The following is a 19364-nucleotide window of genomic DNA, read 5'->3' as shown; positions in this document are numbered from 1 at the left end:
ATGTTTTTGGACTCAGGGGCCCCTAAACGTATAGAAAACATGAAATTAGGGTACCTTAAATTTTTTTGGAAAGCAATATACTTTCCTTACCTATGGTAATAGGGCAAGGAAAGTAAAAAGTAGGTCACTGCAAGTCCATACTTTTCAGTGACTGAACTTATTGAGGACCACAACAAATAACACCACCTCTGATGTTAGTGGTGCATGAGCGCATAATACACCCATTGCTAACATGTCTATTTGACTACTGATGACCCTGATAAGGAGATTGATAGAAGCAATTATAATTCCCCGACCGATCTTAGTACCCTGGTGAAGACATTGGAAGTAATAAATTGAATAATTAAAGGCTTATTTCAATCATAAAACTTTTAATGGTATCATGGTAGCCTATATAATGAAAATTGAACTACTTTCTCAACATATTTGAACGTGTTCTCGTTTATATTCACACTATTTCACTTGAAACCACGTTGTGGAGCATAGAGGTAAGGCACAGATGATGTGTGGCTAGTATTAGGAAAAATAATCTTACATTCTATTGCATACTTACATCTATTTTACAGATTTCCGAAAAACAATAATAATTTAACAATAAAACTGCCTTAATAGTAAAGTTGATCAACAGATGGAATTTCAATTTAGTGATACAATAATGATTAAGCTGGGTTTACACTAAATTTATTAACTTAATCCTTATAGATTCTATTAGATTGAATGGAACTTGACAAACACATATGTTGATCATGTGTATGATAAATTATGTTCAATCTAATAGAATCTATCAGGATTAAGTTATTAACATTTTGTTAATAACTTTGGTGTAAACCTAGCTTTAGTTTCTATCAGGGAATTTCGATAGTTCAGTTGAACATTGTCTATTATTTAATTTCGATGGCCGATAATGCAATTAGAATGTATTCTTTTAAATTTCTTTCTAGTCATGCCGCAGCTTATTTTAGTTCATATTATCATAATTAGTTTGTGTGAGATAATACTCTAATTACGTTTAAATACAGTACTGTGCTTAGATACAAGTTATACTGATATCAGAATACTTGTACTGAAACAATTTTTATGATACTGTAAAATATTTAAACTTAAATTTTTCAATTAAATAAAAATTATAGCATTAAAAAACACAATAAAACTTTGACAACAATAAATCACGGTTGAATAATCATCACCTAAGAAGCTTATAGCTGGACAATATGAAGTATCTTATATCTAAAGATATATCAATGCATTCACCAACAAAATACCTACATAAATATTAATCTATAGAGATGCTCAACTCATCTGATTGCGGTTGGTATACAAAAGCAAAAATTGAAAGTAAAATAAAATAAGACATTGCAAACTTATAAAATTCTATTCATTGCATTCTTTTTGGCTAAAATAACATTGGCCTATTCCATTTTCAATAATAACTAGCATATTGGAAAAAAATTTGGAAGTTGGTTCTTGAAATACAGATTATGTAAGATTGCACCAACTTGAAGAAAAATGTTTAAAATCCCCCCCCCCCGTGACAAGTCCAAAAAGTTTAGGTTTTTTCTACGCCAACGTAATGACCTGCGACTTGCTCAGACTCAGAAACTTGGTTTCTCTCCGGTGACTCAGCCTTGGTATGAACTTTCTTATGTGCGCTCAAATGAGTTCTTCTTTTGAACAATTTTGAGCAAATTTCACATTGGAATGGTCTTTCACCAGTGTGTACTTTCAAGTGCTCCCTTAAAACACTTGCCATTGAAAATGTCTTATCACAATGTTTGCATTGGTATGGCCTTTCACCAGTATGAGTTCTTAAATGTTGATTCAGTAGTTTCTTATCTGTATAACATTTAGAGCAAATATCACATTTGAACGGCTTTTCTCCAGTATGTGTTCGTAAATGCCTTTTTAAATCAGAATGTTGTGTATAAGTTTTGCAGCAAATGCTACATTCATATGGCTTTTCGCCGGTATGGATTCTGATATGAGTTATTAAATTATTCTTATCTAAGAAACACTTGCTGCAGTATTCACATTGGTATGGTTTAACACCTTTATGTATTCTCAAATGCTGCGCCAACTGATCTTTTCTTGAGAAGGTCTTGCTGCACAATTCACATTTGAATGGCTTGTCATTAGTATGTGTTTGTAAATGTCTTTTCAAATCAAAGTGTTGTGTGAAAGACTTGCTGCAAATTTCACATGCAAATGGCTTTTCACCTGCATGTCTTCTTAAATGCACCTTCAATTGATTTTGAAAAGCAAACAAATCATTGCATATCTCGCACTGGAATGTTTTTTTTCTGGTGTGAAGAGTTAAATGACGAGTCAATTGAAGTTCATTATTAAAATTTTTGCTGCAAAATTCACACTGGAATTGTTTTTTATCATTATGAGTCATTCTATGATCAAGTAAATTACTTTCACTGATAAATTTTTTGCTGCAAATTTCACATTCAAATGGCTTTTCGCTGGTGTGGTGTGTGATATGAATTACTAAACTATCCTTATCTGAAAAACACTTGCTGCAGTATTCACATTGGTAAGGTTTATTATGTACTTTCAAATGCTGCGCCAACTGATCTTTTCTTAAGAAGGCCTTGCTACACAATTCACATTTGAATGGCTTTTCACCAGTATGTGTTTGTAAATGTCTTTTTAAATCGAAGTTTTGTAGGAAAGATCTGCCACAAATTTCACATTCGTGTGGCTTTTCACCTGCATGTCTTCTTAAATGCACCTCCAATTGATGCTGGTAAGCAAACAAATCATAGCAGATCTCACACTGAAGTGATTTATCTCTGGCGTGAAGAGTTATATGACGAGTCAATTGAAGTTTATTGTCGAAATATTTGCTGCAAATTTCACATTGGAATGGGTTTCCACCATTGTGAGTCAACACATGCTCATCTAAATCACTTTTTTGCTCGAAATGTTCGGAGCAAATTCCACATTGTATCTGTTCATTACCAAAATGTTTTTTCATGTGACGTAATAATAAGCTGTTCCTGATAAAGCTGTGGCTGCAGAATTCACATTGGAATGGCTTTTTGGTACTATGAGATAAGATATGCTCTTTTAAATGACTTTTTCGCTTGAAATTTTTGAAGCAAATTTGACATTCAAACTTTTTGTTTGCATGGTCTTTACCGATGTGCTTACCAAGATCCAAGGAATTGTCAAAGCTTTTTGAACAGTATTCACATTGATGGCTGGTCTGTTCATCCTGGCAAGCAGATTCAACAGCAAATACTGAATGTAATGGAGTTTCATCCTCTTGCAATGATGCATTCAATTCATCAAATTCCCCTGAAGCTCCTTTTTTCTCATTTGGTTGGTTGATAGATGATGAATCCCTGACGTCATCCTTATCAGCTAACGGATTGTCACTCTTGTCACAGTCATCTGGAAAAATCAAATAAACAAAGAATGTTTTTGTCTTTATGTGTCAGAAATTCTGAGGATGTTGATGAAAACCGTGTATTTTCAAGTTCAATTGGTGACTAGACAAACCATTACGTTTTATCTAAAAACTTTTGGAAATTCAATTGAAAATAGAATATCAGTGAAGGTTTCTAGAAGACTTATTAAATCGACCAATAGATTATATAATAATAGTAATTATCAAGTGTCCTCTATACATAATAAATTCATCTACAATATTAATGTCCTCATAGACACTGAATACTAAAAAAATACAATAAAACTTTGGTATTGGGCCTTTCCTAATAGTTGAGAAAACTAACTATTAAAGGAAATTCTCAGAGTTTGGAGATATAAATAAATGTATTTCAAATTACATAACCTCACCTATAATTCATTACTATGTGCACTTTTGCCATATTTTTATAGACAAAAAAATAGTAAAAATATAATTGTGTTATTTTTGTATAGTAACGTGCGTCAGTGATCACTTATACACATATAGTATAAAAATATTAAAAATTGATAGTATCAAGTACCAGGGTATTTTATTTTTAGTTATTAGCTACTCAACTATTTTTGTAAATTCTATTATATTAAGCGAGCAATTTCTGTATATCTGTTTATATTTTTATATCTAATTTTCTGGTTATTTTTATGTTCAACGGATTTCGAAAACGGCTCTAACGATTTTCACGAAATTTGGAACATAGTAGGTTTATGATATAAAAATTCGATTGCACTAGGTCTCATCCTTGGGAAAACTCACTGAACGACATTAAAAGGATAATTCATCCTTGGCTGAAACAGCTGAGACTTTTGTCGTCTGTGGATAGTAAAAAGTGAGCGAATGATTCTGTGGATAATCAAAATATCACATCCCCGAAATTCATAAGCTGACGTATAGCCAGCTGTAAAATAAAAACACAATCATTTTAGAGAATTGTGTTCTGTTTATCAATAAATAAAAATAACGAGCGAAGCTCGGTGCCCCGATATTTATTAGTTATTCATGATAATTATATATTATCAATATTCCAAATATATAATGTTCTGATATGTTCGAATTAAAGTGTCCCTCTTTTTGAAAGTAATGCACATAAATGGTGTCATTATGATTGAATAAATAATGAGATCACACTCTCATCATAGCTGTATACGAAACTAGTTCCCGGTTTCACCAAGCTCGGTCAAGGCATTTGAATATGGTCAAGCCGGGTACGATTTACAAGTGACTACTGGAATTATCAACAGTAACTACTTCGCATAATATTTCCCAGTGCACTCATTGTAAAGTGTAACCGATTTGACTATGTTCCTATGCCTTGATCGAGCTTGGTGAAACGAGAAATAGCTGTACTAGATCTATTGTCACAATCTTTTCAATGGAATTTATAGCAGAAGATGAAAAACTGACCTTTGTCTTTGTTAATGGGTAGGTATGTAAGTTGCACTGCGGGTTCGAATGGGTTGACGTCCTCAGCTGTGGCAACAGTGTCCCTGTCGTGCTCGTCATTTGTCTCACCATCAGGAGTCTGTTGAAAATATAATACCAATTTTCAATTAAATTACGACATAGCAGTCTGATCGTAATGGAAACAAACATTGAAGAGAACCAATTTTCAATAAATAAACACAATAAGACTACCACTAATATAATATATTAGTATAACGTATATATAATATATATATATTAGTATAACGTGGACCTCACTATAGTTGACATCAACTTGAAAATGACCTAAGTTAGGGTCGAAACTAGTGTTGTTGAACTATTATAAAGTTTTTTTAAATTGTTAATATATATATATATATATATATATATATATATATATATTAACAATATATATATTGTTATAAATTGTCATATAAATATATATGAGTTCAAACTGTCAAATTTATCAATAAACAAACACAATAATTTTCAATATAAAAGTAATTATTTATTGTTTTTACAATAAACAAACACAATAAGAATACCAATAATATATATGTGTTCAAACTGTCAATTTATCTATGTAGACCAAGATAAATATGCAAGAGTCCAACAAGATGTATTCCTAAGAGCATGCTAACAAAATTTTCAAGGTTTTCCATGAAATCAAAGCTATAAGCTATAGCTGATTGGGTAAATATACCTAGTAAAATAACATGAAGTTGAAATTAATAAAAACAATATAAAAATCTTAAAGTTCCCTTTATTCTTTAAAAAAAAATAAAATAGTTCAACAACTATAGTGATGTCCACGTTATAATGGCAGTGGATAAAGATAGAAGAATAGCGATGCCAATTCTCTGCATTAATTAATTATATTTCTACACTGTCAAAAACATAATTTGCATCGTTGTGGACCTACAAAAGGATAGTACCACCGGCTTTGTCGAATGATAGACAAGGATAACAAAACCAAAGTTGATCAAATACTGTCAGTATAACGTGGACCTCACTATAGTTGACATCAACTTGAAAATGACCTAAGTTAGGGTCGAAACTAGTGTTGTTGAACTATTATAAAGTTTTTTTTTTTTAAATAAAGGGTACTTCAAAATTTTTAAATTGTTTTTATTAATTTTAAAAAGTAGCCCATGTGTTTTCATGATGATGGATTACGACATGACAGTATCAGTGTAGCTTCAGTGGAAATATTATTCCCCTGATGAAGATGAATGACAGATTGCATTTGTTCTAATATACTGAGTTGGTGGGAATTGAGGAAGTGGCTTAGTTGAGGATTAGAAGGTGGTAATCTGATAACTTACATCGTTTCAATACAGAAATTCATCAATGTTTGTTTCCATTACGAACTGCTTGTTAATAATCACTTTTGAACAACTAAATTAGGACATAGCAGTCAGGTATTTATAAATAAAAGCTATTAGCTAAAGCTATTATAAGTGTTGATGAAGGGCCTAGTGTCTGAAAGCGCTCCACAAATGTGAATAGAATCTAATAGCTTTTATTTATAAATACCTGACTGCTATGTCGTAATTTAGTTGTTCAAAACAGAAATTCAATTGAAAAGGAATGGTGAAAACCACAAATCAATTTCTGTTACATGAATATTTAACAGTAGGTTTGATTGGAAATCCTATTCCTATTCAAATTGAAAAAAAACTAATTTTTTGTGGCTTTGTAATTTTCGTCCGCCATTCTGGACCCAACTTCATTTTTTTAATGAGCAGGTGGTCATATGATACATAGTTTCAATACATAAATTTGAAAGGAAATGAATGATTAAAATCATATATCAATATCTCAAACAATTTCAAAGATATTCCCATTTGAAAATACTGATAAATCATACAAAAATGAGATGAATTTAGCAGCCTACATTTAAAATCTAGAAAAAAATCCAATCTATCATAGGCCTATTTTATTTTTCTACCTGATATAATAACACCTATTTTTCTAGGTATAGTTCGTTCGTGCGTGTCAGGTGATAGATAATTAAATGTCTAAATTAGTATAAAAATGCACTGTTTCAACAGCTTCATCATTGAATACAAAGAGGTCTTGTCGAGTGCATGCTGGTGCAAGACAGCATTTTAGGAGGTGATCATCTGACCGGATATCGCAAATATAGGTAGGCTATAATAAACACCTACTCACATCTGCATCACTCTAAAGAGTAAAGTTTGATCTATCAGAATTTCAGTGTGAGTTAGAAATATATTGTGCGATTGCTCATAATTTAGGTGAACTTCTCAAAAAATTTTGCGAGCATTCACGCCAGGTCCAGGACTTCCAAGAAAAGATTTTTGGGAGGAAAAAAATAATATTAACGATTCAATAAATTTTTAAATCTCCTTGTTAGAAAAAGATCTATTCATATAACAGTAATCCTCCAATTAAAATTGTCAAATTATTTCGCTTGTGCTGTTATCACGGTGGTTAGATCTAGGATCAGATCTACTGTACACCCATTCCAGACCTATAACTTATTGAGTCAGTTGAAACCAACATTAATCAGTTATCCAAATCTTTTGAAAAAGGTAATATAAGATAATTTCTTAAATTAATTTCAATAGATAATTATAGGAATTAAACTCTACTAGAGTAGAATGGTTTTGGGTTAAGCCTGTTCTATTAGCTTTCTTGTTTTTTTTTGTTTTTTGATGTGTCCTTATGGTCTTGTGATCACATTATGGGCCTAAAATACTAAATACTATCCTAATCATATTCATAATATGATATATAATTGTATCAAAAAATAAAATAAACTCACATCTTCTTGTTTGATGAAAATTGAAGTGACTCCATCTTCATCCTCATATTGGTTATCAATCTGTAATAAAAAGAAATTTACATTTTTACAAAGCATGAATGCAAGATGGCGAACATTAGTATCGATTCTCATTGTGAAAGAAAATGGTGATTAACGATAAAAATGCAATTATGTGTGAGGGAATCTGCGGCAAAAGGTTTGTCCATATCAAATGTCAAATAATTCTACAAGTGATAAAACAGTTAAGATAAGTGACAAGAGATAACAGGTAAGAGATCGTTTCTCAGACTATTTGAAAGGCCCAGAAGACTAAGTCCGACTTTAGAGCTACATAACAGTATAGAGGATACATTTCACATGAGTGATATCTTGGATTAACTTTCCAAAATGATTGAAAATCATCTCAGTTTATCCAGTAGAGTTAATAAATTTAAAAGTCGTCAATTAGTTTATCTGATTTATCTATTATTTATTTGAACTATTTAGACTTAGCTTGGATTACAGTTATGGTACAGAAATGATATTAAGGAAAGTAAAATCGAGTTCTCCACCGTCAATACTGCTCTGCAAACTGTAAACAACATCAATTCTCAGCTTAATGAGAAGGATGAATTGAGTTTTAAATTAGGGGTCCTTGCTGAGGATATGTTTTTTAACCAGAATATTGGTCCAATGGAATTCTTGTGGCGGATTACCGTAGCAAAAAAAGAAACTCATGGTTTTTTCGACAGAAAAGCCTCACCATGTAATATAATAAATTCTCTAAATGTAAGGTTTTTGACTCCGGCAATCTTGATTATAATGAAAGCCTACAGATTTGTTTTCTAAATGTTCAATGTTTAAGAACAAAAACAGTTCATGAGAAAATGTTTGAGATCTGCCCTTCTATCTCTGGTTGAGACCATACATCGAGCTTTTATGAGTCAGTGTGTCAAGCATGGAGAATGGTTGAAAGTTATTTAACAGATCACCAGCAGGTTGTCAACATGATGATTGTTACGTCTAAGGAGAAGGGAGTGAAATATGGTGTCCCATAGGGCTCTGTTTTGGGCCTTTCTTCTAGCTAGAAGGTTCAAGTTTGCTGTTCGCAGATGATACCACACTTGTTGGTCGTGGCAATGGAACTCTTGAAGCCAAGAAAAAGATGTAAACCTTTTTGAGAAGACAAAAGAATGGTTCCATGCTGACAGTCTGTTGCTGGATGAGGGGAAAACGCAGGAGCTGTTGTATACTCTTGGTAAAGATGCTACGAATTGTGCACTAGATACTCTGCTCGACTTCAGTATTGACAATTAACTTAGCTGGGGGCAGCACATTTTCAGAAAAACCATTTCACTTGCAGAATATCCATTAGCTTGAAGAGCTATCAAGAGTATTATAACTCATCAGAAAAATGAGAAATCAGCTTGGCACTTGGAACCCTTTGATTTTGTATCATTTAGTTTTCAACAGCCACATCCAATATGGCATCCTGCTAAGGGGTCACTTGGCTCACGTGGAGGATATCCTACCGCTGCAGAAGAAAGCTCTGAGATCAATATGACTCATAGTGATTTCAATGCCCACTGTAGACGTAGACCCATTTTCAGTTGTTTGCACCTACACACCGTCTATGTGTAGTATATTCCGGTACATATTCTTGTATACTCCAAGTACAGCCAGGCGTACCAAATGTTCTTAGAAAATAGTAATAAAATTGCTTCATTAAGGTATCTGATGAATAGGAAAATATGAGCTGTTATTTTCGATTCCAAGATGGATTTTATCTGTTAATTGAGTGTGAATATAGTGTAGAACCTATATTTGATAAAAAAATTGTTTATTAGCATCACTATAAATGCTTGCAGTGTTGAGTTTTGAAAGTTGACTACGCATAGTATAATATGCCCAATTCCAAAATCGACTTGCAGGCAGCACCTACTGCTCGGTTGCCATGACAACGGCTTTCACGCTACGTAGCTTCAGTGCGACTAGAAATGATGAGTCACAGGCAAGGTACTGCCCGATTCTTGAAGAGGGGATCTTGGCTAGTAGAGTGGTTACAACTAGCGAGCTCCCCAAGACACAATACGGTACTCTATTTCTTCTCTGCTTCTACAGTCCCCACTCCATGCTTGCGTACACGCTTCACTTCTTAGTTGAGGTTATGTTACGATTGTTTTGAAAATGCGCGTGAATTCTTTTACGGTTTGGAAGTGATACGGTAAATAATTATTGTGATTTAAAGTGAGTTAGTAGTAAATATGTTTTAATGATCAACGTAATCATGGAACCTAAACATGACTTAGTGCTATCACTGATAGAAACTCCTTTCTGCAAGTGGAAAGAAGAGGACAAGAAAGATTTGTTAGCCTCCGAAAGGCCACAACCAATTCTTGTGGCACAAAAATCGGCTGATGAAAGTGGTTCTCACCGAAGAAATTTTCAATTAATTTGGTATAAGTGTAACTCGTGGTTATGTGGGAGCTCATACCTAGATAAACTTTTTTGTTGGGACTGTCGGCTTGTTGGAGTGAAGCAAGGAACATGGAATTTTTCGGGCTTCGATAATTTAACCAGTGCTAAGCGATCATTCCAGAAGCATGAAGGTTCTACAGAACATATCAAGAATGCTATTGGTTTGAAAAATCTTAGAAAAAATATGAACACTATTTCGAATGCATTGAATGAAAATGATCGTCTATTCATTTCTAGATTCAATGAAAATGTTAGACTGAACAGGATAGTGATGAAGTTACCGATTGATGTTGTTCTTTTTCTATCAAAACAGGAACTAGCATTTCGAGGCCACGACGAATCAAGTGAGTCTATAAATAAAGGCAATTTTAAAGAACTTTTAAATTTATTACTCCAAACAAGTCCATTTGAAACAAGACAACATTATGAGAAATTAAAAAATGTATTCAGTGGTGATTCAAAGACCATCCAAAATGAACTGTTATCCATTATTTCTGATCATCTACGAGATACTCTTGAAAATGAAATCATGAAGTGTGATTTTTTTTCTGTTCAAGTGAATGACACCACAGACATCACACAAACATCACAGTGTTCCGTTTTACTGAGATTTGTATCAAAAAAAGGTAAAGTGACTGAGAGATTTTTAGGATTTTTTTATGTTAGTTCAGACAGAACAGCTGATGCTTTATTTACACTACTGGACTCTACAATAAGGAAGTTTTCATACCCACAAAAACTAATAGCGCAATGCTATGATGGTGCAAGTGTTATGTCTGGACATTTACGTGGACTTCAGGCGAAAGTTAAGGAATCTGCACCTCATGCACTTTTTATACACTGCCTTGCACATAGGTTGAATCTAGTTTTAAAACAGAGTATCAGCTGCGTCAAAGAATGTAGAGTATTTTTTTCCACAATATGTTCTGTGCCACCATTTTTTCATATGTCAGCTAAAAGAACGTACATAGCTGACTCAGTCATCATGAAACGCATACCATCAGGTATTGACACAAGATGGACATCACATGGCAAAGTGTTAAAAGTTGTTGTCGAAAACTGGGATGGGTTCAAACAAATCTTCCAAAACATTATAGATGACCCAACATGTGACATTTTAGCTATTCAGCAGGCAAGGGGGCTATTGAAAGACTTCAATTCTTTCATTTTCACATTCCTATCACACGTTTTCAATGACATTTTTCATGTCTGTGATATTTTATTCAAAGTGTTACAGAAAAAGAACTTGGACATTAATTTTTGTGCGAAACAAGTGGATTCAACAAAGAAAATCATGAGTGAAAAAAGAAATGAAACCAGCTTTGAATGTTACTTTGAGCTAGCTGAAAAAAAATCAGAAGTGAAACTGAAGAGAGGTGTGAGCTCAAAAGAAGAGTACAAGAAGTAAGGAGTAAAGAAGTTGAAATTGCTATATTTTGAAATAATGGATCATATATCAATGGAAATCAATACTCGATACCAAGACATTGACAAAATCAACTTTCTTTGTCTGGCTGATACATCCAACTTCCAGAAGTTTGCTCAGGATTTCCCTCAGCAAGCTCTGGTAATTTGAAAAATACATATGGATCATTTTTCGATACCAACAGGCTGAAAAATGAACTTTTGTTCATCTATTCTGATGAAAACTATAAAGAAATCAGCCTAGAAAAATTGACACAGACATTTATTGAGAATGACACAAGAGAGGTTTTCAAAGAGGCATATAAACTTTTCTCACTAATTTTGACGATCCCATCAACCACTTGTTCAGTGGAGCGATCATTCTCTTGCATGAAGAGAATAAAAACCTATTTACGGAATTCCACACACCAAGACCGTCTAAATGATCTAGCAGTCATTTCAATAGAGAAAGAACTTCTAAAAGAGCTTATGGAAACCACACCATTCCATGAGGACATTATTGATAAGTTTGCTGCCATCAAGAACAGGAAACTGGATTTGGTCTACAAGAAATAACATAGATGGTGAGTTTTGATGACATTATATTTGGGCTGTACTAAGTATTTTACCCTGGAGCCGCCACTGATTCCAGCATCTATCCTATATGTTAAAACTCATCACGGATTCTTCACAGTAAGAAATAAATTCATGACAATAAAGAGCCAATATCAAAATACCCCGCTTTCGACTCTCTAAAGTGATATTCCAACAAATAAAAATATTAACTGTCTCTGCTATCTATGCTTTTGAGTGTTTAATGTATATAATCCATATAATGCATATTCCACTATCATTGTCTTGGAGTGCATTATTATCTTGCTATAGCTTCTTGAACTAATGGGAGTCGTCAGATTAATTATACTTATTCCGTCTTTATAAAAAAGATACTGTCCAATTCCTTCTTTAAACCCACTTTTCCTCACTGCAGGAGCTTCCCTTTTTCCTGCCATGACAGCTCTCTAGGCATCTTCTAAAACCTTTCTGTTTCTTTCCTATAACTTTTCCTTTTCTATTCTTTTGAGGGATAAGGATGACGAGAACAAGAAGTAAACAAGGAGAGGCTACTGAAAATGCACAGCATCTTCTAGATAATATTAAGAATGATTTAATCAACCTAGAAGTAGCTGAAATAGCGGTTAATTTTCATGGCATCCTTTCCGTTATCAGCAATAAGTACTCAAGTGATGCCATAATCGATTTAGTTCCTGAAGTCACATCACTATTAAATAAATTCGATGCTGCTATCAAAGTGAATAATGACTTGAAGTTAGGTCTCAATAATATGTATGAAGAAAATCTGTTGCTGATAAAGTCATTGGAGACAGAAAAACTAACCGTAAAATGGATTTTGAAAATTCATTACAATGTGAGGAAATAGCAGAAGACGAGATCAAAACCTTGAGAATGGAAATAGAGAAATTAAAACGAAGTAAAAACTCCCAAAATATAGATTCAGACAAAAGTATATCGAAGCAGTTAGATTGTTTCATGGAAAAACATACTCAAACCGAATTTGACGACTCTTCAACTATTAACTCTTTATCGATTATGCACAAAAAATCCATTGAATTTTTCAAGATGAATAATGAGAGGCTTCAAAAGGAAATACTTGATCTCCAAGAAGACATCTCAAACCACCGTAAACAGCTTTGCAGTGCTGAGGAAATTAACCGATCTCTTCAACAGAGTGTTCAGGAAATGTCAAATCAAATATCTCTTTTCAAAGATAGAGAGTCAGCAACTTCACCACAGTCAAATAGGCCTACATCTGCAAATCCTGGAGCTTCTAAAAAACGGCAAATGAAGATCAGACTGTATGCAGACAGCCAAGGAAGGGATATCTACAAGAACTTCAATGACGATAGCCATACGTTCTCCAGTATGGTTAAACCTGGAGCTCGCTTCAAGGATGTAGCAGAAGAGAGCAGTCAACTGGACGACGACGATGTACTTGTGTTCTTAGCCGGTACGAATGATATCGCCTGTAATGAAAGGAAGCAATTCAACTCTTCTCTTCGCGATAAACTACGAGATCTACAGAACCGTCGTGCGCGTAATGTGATAGTTTTCTCGGTACCTCACAGATATGACTTACCAGACTGGTCCGCTATAAATAAAGAAATAGAGTATGCTAACAGAGAGACCTATAATTTATGTAAACATTTTAGAAATGTATCCTTTGTAAATATCACGAACGTAGGAAGAAGATTTCATACTTCCAATGGTCTACATCTTAATTCCTTGGGAAAAAAATATGTTTGTGATAAAATCTTAGAATTTGTTCAAAAAATAGCTTGTAAGAACGAAAATTCATCTCAACCAATTCCTGCTGAGTATCATACGGACTTTTTTTTAGAAATTTGTCAGTAGATTACCAGTCATGCATTGAAGAATTGACAAAACGTAAGAGTAGTTCTGAATGTGTTAAGAATAATTATGTTGATAGTCAGCCTGCATTTAATGATCGACCTCTTGATAATTATGTTAGTGAGCCTATGAATGGGATTCATAGTGTATTCAAAGTGTGTATTCAAACCTCAGTATTCAAAGTGTGCTATCTTAATATTCAGGGTATTGTTGGAAAACATGTTGTTCTGAATGAATTTGCTAATGATAACTTGTTTGATTTGCTGTGCTTGAGTGAGCACTGGTGCAGCAATGACGAAATTCCTTTTAATGTATTAGATGACTTTCAGCTTGTAAATAGTTTCAATAGGGAGCAACATATTCATGGTGGCGTAGCAATCTATACTAAGAGAGCATTGACTGCCACTAGTATCAAATTAGATTTAGCATTTTTGTGCAGTGAGATGCATTTTGAAGCAACGGGTGTTTATTTCAAAGATTTGAAAATTGTTGTCGTAGCTCTTTACAGATCACCCAATGGTGATCCTCAAATCTTCTTAGAAAAATTGGAGGATTTGTTCCACTTCTTTCTCAATCCTCAGTGGAAGAAATTTGGTATAGTAGTGGGTGGCGACATCAATGCGGCTTTTGATGTAACAAAAGATATTCGCAGTGTAAAGGAGTTTAAAGTTTAAAGTTATATCGTTAAAAGTTTGAAATCTTCCGATAGCTTAGATATTTATGACTTTTCAAGTAATATGCTCAAAAAAATTATAAATTGTATAATAATTCCTCTTACCTATTGTATTAATAAATGTTTGATAGAAGGGGTATTTCCAGAAATGCTAAAACTATCTAGAGTGGTGCCCATCTATAAGAAGGGTGAGAAAGAGTGTCCATCAAGTTACCGCCCAATATCTCTCACACCGATCCTATCAAAAGTTTTAGAAACTATCATCCATCTTCAATTGTGTGATTACTTGAGTAAACATGACATACTGTCAGATGAACAATTTGGATTCAGAAAGAACAAGTCTACCATCAATGCTATTGACTCCATGATTAAAAAGGTACTCAGGGTTATGAGGATAAAAAATTTGCTCTGGCCACATTTTGCGATCTCAGTAAAGGATTCGATTGCGTGGATCGCGATGTGCTTCTGAGTAAACTGGTTCATTATGGCATTGTTCGTAGCAAATTCAATAACATTTTCGCCTCTTTCCTCAGTGACCGAAAACAAATTGTTTGCATAGGAAAGGAAAAATCTCAAGTGAATGAGATAAAAAGTGGGGTTCCGCAGGGATCGGTCTTGGGACCATTATTGTTCATATTAATGATAAATGATCTGCCACTCTGTACAAGCAATGCTGATACTATAATTTATGCGGATGATACAACTTTTATTAATGTAAGCTCAAATTTCGAAATCCTCCAGAATGAAGCTAAGAACAGTTTGTCTGAGGCTTCAAAGTGGTTCAGAGCCAATGGTTTTTCACTCAATGAGGATAAAACTCAAGAAAATATTTTTAGCTTGAAGAGTTTACCTATGGAGAGCCGTTTGGGTAATGTCAAATTTCTAGGTGTTTTTGTTGACAGCAAACTTTCATGGGAGCCTCACATTAAATATATTACTTCCAAATTATCCAGAGTGTTATACTTGCTGAGAAATTTGATAGGCTGTGTCCCCACGTCTTATGTCAGATCAGCATACTTTGCTTTTTTCCAGAGTATAATCGCGTATGGGCTTTTACTCTGGGGGAATAGTCCACATGTTCAAGATATATTGATAATTCAAAAAAAAGTTATAAGAATAATCACAAATTCTGAAAGATTGGCTCATTGTAAACCGTTATTCGCTCAAATAGGTATACTGACAGTAATAAACCTGTATATTTTTACTTGTCTCCTATATACGAAAAATAACTTGCCTAATAATCTGCTAAGGAGAAATATACATTCCCACAACACTAGGAGTAACGGAAATATAGAAATACCTTTCTGTAGACTGACTAAATCTCAGGATAGCTATGAAGTTGTTGGAATGAGAATGTTTAATAAATTACCACATGAGTGGATAGAAGCTCCATTTCAATTATTCAGAAATAGGCTACATAGCTGGTTAATTAGAAATCCTTTTTATAGTTTGAAAGAGTTTTTCGAGTTTCAACAAATTATTCTTTAAGATGAACTATTTTATACTATTATTTCTAGTATTCATGTTATTTCTTGTATGTAATATTTTACGTGTATTTTATTTTGACTGGTATTTCTTACATTAACCCTCCATGTTATAATATAGGTTGACTATGTTTGTTAAACAATAATTTCTGACGTTGTCCATAACTATTATAATGTTGAGTGGCAATAAAATTATATTTATTTTATTTATTTATTTAAAGAAGAATTTGGCATTTATTCCTTTAAATAATACTGTTCATAATCATTTTACTAGGAATGCGTCTGCTCTTAGAGTGAATCAATGTAATTATTCACACTAAATGGTTTTATTGAGTATGGCATCAGACTGTTTAATAATTTAACTGATAATTTTAAATGTCTAGAGACTAAATATTTTAAGAATAGAATAAAAACTTTCCTTGTTGAAAAATGTCCATACAATAGAAATGAACTGTTAGATAATATGTGATACATAATCTGTGATCTTATGACTGTTTTAACTTATCTGTTTTATATATTTTGACTTTGTTATGCATTTTGAAAAAATGTTACAGCAATAAAAGAATTTGATTTGATTTATAATGTTTCTCGGCATTGGCAGTGAAGCTAACTGCCTTCTTTGCTTTAGAAGGCTTGGTTTAGAATTTTCAAGAATATGACAACTCGGTGCATAATTGAGAGGAGCTACTATTATAGTCTGAACTAGTTTTCAGACGACAGCCTGAGTGATCTAATCTTAACGCAGACTCTTGTCAATCTTTTCAATTGAGTTTATTTGAGTTTTGTGACAATTCGTGAAAGTATTAATAGGCCTATTGACTATAAATTTATTGTAATTACGACGTGATCTATCCTAAAATTCCCGGCCATTAATCATTTCATGAATCATCTCTGACCAAATCAAATGGAGAATAAGAAATATAACCGATGAAAAACAGCAATAACTGCCTACCGCTCGCTATTTGTCTCACACTTGAGGTATGGTATAGCTGCCTGGGGATCGTCTGCAAAAGAAAATCTAGAGAGTTCTGAATATCCAAAAGAGAGCAATAAGAAATATTTTAAGAACCAACTACATTGAGCATTGCAAACCCCTCTTCAAAAAAACAGGAATACTAACGGCAGTCTCCATATATATCTTGGAAGACGTTATTTTGGTCAAGAAATCAAATCCAATCTTGAGACAAGACAGGCACAGCTATGGGACAAGACATAATCACAATATAGACCTCCCACAACATAGATTGAAAAAGCTCAGCGATTCTCCGTCTTATGCAGGGGCATACCTGTTCAACTTGCTCCTAGATAGTCTAAAACTACTGGAAAACAACAACGCGCTAGCAAAGGGTTTGAAGAGGTACCTAATGGACCGGCCTTATTACATCGTTGCAGAATATATCGAGGAGCATACATACACCGACCTCAGATAGCGGCTAGTGCCGTGGAAAAACACGTTCAAGTGACAATGACATTTCCCCGGTCAGCAGACTGCGGCGAAGACAACAGAAGTAAAAAAAATGAAACCAATTATTGAAAACCCCCTCTAAATATTTTTGATAGAATACAAGATTGAATTTTTTCGAAATTTCAAGGGTAAGAAGAGCACGCTAAACATGAAATTTGTTGGATACAAGTAATATTGAAATCTAAGTTGCAACAGATGACGGCAAGAAGTCAGGTACTGCAATCTGGTTGGCGTTTCATGTATACCTAATAATTTAAATAAAAAACCATTGACCATTTCTTCATAATTAAGTTATTGGCTTAGAAATTAGCAATTATTTGATAACAATAATCACAATATCTTCAACTTTAAATTAAGCTTTCTTCTATTCCAAGTAATGTAGCCTGTAATAAGAACTGTTACATTCCGAATAATATAGCCTAGATTGAATAGTAGTTTTAATAAAAAAAAATCAGAACTGAATGACGCAGGTAAATTGAAATTATCTCCAAATAAGGGTTGAAGTCACGTCACCAATAAATAAAAGTAATAAATTGATAATAGTAATAATTTTGCTGTAACTAAAATAAGTTTCTCTTATCTGCCATATTTGAGATCAACTAAATTACATTAACAAAAAAAGAGAAAAATAATATACTTACTTTTTGATAATCCATCAAAGATAGGCTAGGCCTAACCTATTTATTGAGTCTGACTACAGACTGACTACGTCCTACGGATCAAAAAATTGGTCATTAAATTATAATCCAAAAAAGATAGGTTTATCGTACCACAGTATTTTACAAATAGATGAATAAAAAATACAAGTTGCAACCTGCATTAGAAGAATAATCTCTAAAGGTAAACTTGTATACTGTAATAGATTACAAAGCTAACCCTACTTCCTTCATTTTTTTGTCTTTATCAGCTTTCACCAACGAGCTAAAATATAGTAAACTATAGACTGTATAGAGTGGCTGATTGCCGCAATTCCTGTTACCACAGAATTACATTATAGGAGTTTTCTCGGCTGTTACGAATTGAACGTGGGCAGCAATGACAGAGAGAGGCAAGAAGCGGCGGAAAATTTGAATGGCCCTATTGATATAAACTTGCATAAAAGACAAGGTGCAAATCAGTTATATTTAATAAATACTACATTGAATTTTTATTGAGCATTTTAAATATATGTATTATAGTTGTTATGCATCCATAGAATTAATTGTTTGAATTGCTTCACTTGAAGCCTTGGTGAAATTAATGTAGCCCAAGTTACAGTGTTAATAATACTGCTTATACGTACAAGTGCTCTACTGAGTTGAAATTGTTGTTTGACAATGAAATAGACTAAATAATAATATGTGTGATTGGCAAGGCACTGGTGACTCTGTACTGTACTCTGTCTCTGTGAAGTGTGTGTAACATGCCTTAAGTAAAACGTTTGAGTTCAATGTATTGGTTTGACTTTAAAGTAAAAATAAAATCAGTAATAATGTTCAAATAATCGTAATACTTTATTTCTTCACCAATATAACCTTCAACAGGTTATGGGCCCAGGCTGGATCTTTCGTGTGCAAGTAAAAAAAATTTTTTTTAACCTAAATACTCTCGTGCAAGACAACAATGGAAGTTCGGAGATTCAACTCTAAAATAGTAATACCGGTGAAGTGATTGAACTCTAGTAAAAACATTAAAAGTAAAAGTAAAATACCCAAAAGTAAAATCAGGTAAGGCAATCGAGTTCAAAGTAAAAATGGCTGGTTCCAGTGATTCGGACTTGGGTATGGTTGGAAAGCTATCCAACGATGAAGACTTTCAAATGTGGAAATTTA

At 33.4% G+C, this 19364-nt stretch overlaps 1 protein-coding gene across 2 annotated transcripts; it reads right to left on the bottom strand.

Annotated features, from left to right (window-relative positions):
- Positions 1 to 342: 342 nt before the first annotated feature.
- On the bottom strand, positions 343 to 18465 carry LOC111048348 (zinc finger protein 260). 2 transcript variants are annotated; one of them, XM_022334225.2, is made up of 4 exons: positions 18195 to 18465; positions 7644 to 7703; positions 4835 to 4952; positions 343 to 3399 (listed from the first exon to the last, which is right to left on the bottom strand). In XM_022334225.2, exons 1-4 carry the CDS (start codon positions 18207 to 18209, stop codon positions 1547 to 1549), a joined length of 2046 nt encoding a protein of 681 aa, XP_022189917.2. In that variant the 5' UTR covers positions 18210 to 18465; the 3' UTR covers positions 343 to 1546. The 2 variants fall into 2 exon arrangements, with proteins under 2 accessions (XP_022189917.2, XP_039287065.1); XM_039431131.1 differs by lacking the exon at positions 18195 to 18465 and adding an exon at positions 8796 to 8840.
- Between the last annotated feature and the right edge of the window lie 899 nt (positions 18466 to 19364).

This window comes from Nilaparvata lugens, chromosome 6 (genome assembly GCF_014356525.2).
Source record: "Nilaparvata lugens isolate BPH chromosome 6, ASM1435652v1, whole genome shotgun sequence".
Taxonomy (NCBI): Eukaryota; Metazoa; Arthropoda; class Insecta; order Hemiptera; family Delphacidae; genus Nilaparvata; species Nilaparvata lugens.
Note: the sequence above shows the minus strand (reverse complement) of the source record. Positions and strands in the feature narration are given on the sequence as shown.

What these genes read in the sequence shown, in the direction of transcription:
- LOC111048348 (XM_039431131.1), bottom strand. Translation starts at nt 8,825, where the DNA reads ATGGAACCATTCTTTTGTCTTCTCAAAAAG. An exon ending in TCTTTTGTCTTCTCAAAAAG is followed by an intron (nt 7,704 to 8,795) that starts GTTTACATCTTT and finishes TTTTTATTACAG; the next exon opens with ATTGATAACCAATATGAGGA. An exon ending in TTTTCATCAAACAAGAAGAT is followed by an intron (nt 4,953 to 7,643) that starts GTGAGTTTATTT and finishes TATTTTCAACAG; the next exon opens with ACTCCTGATGGTGAGACAAA.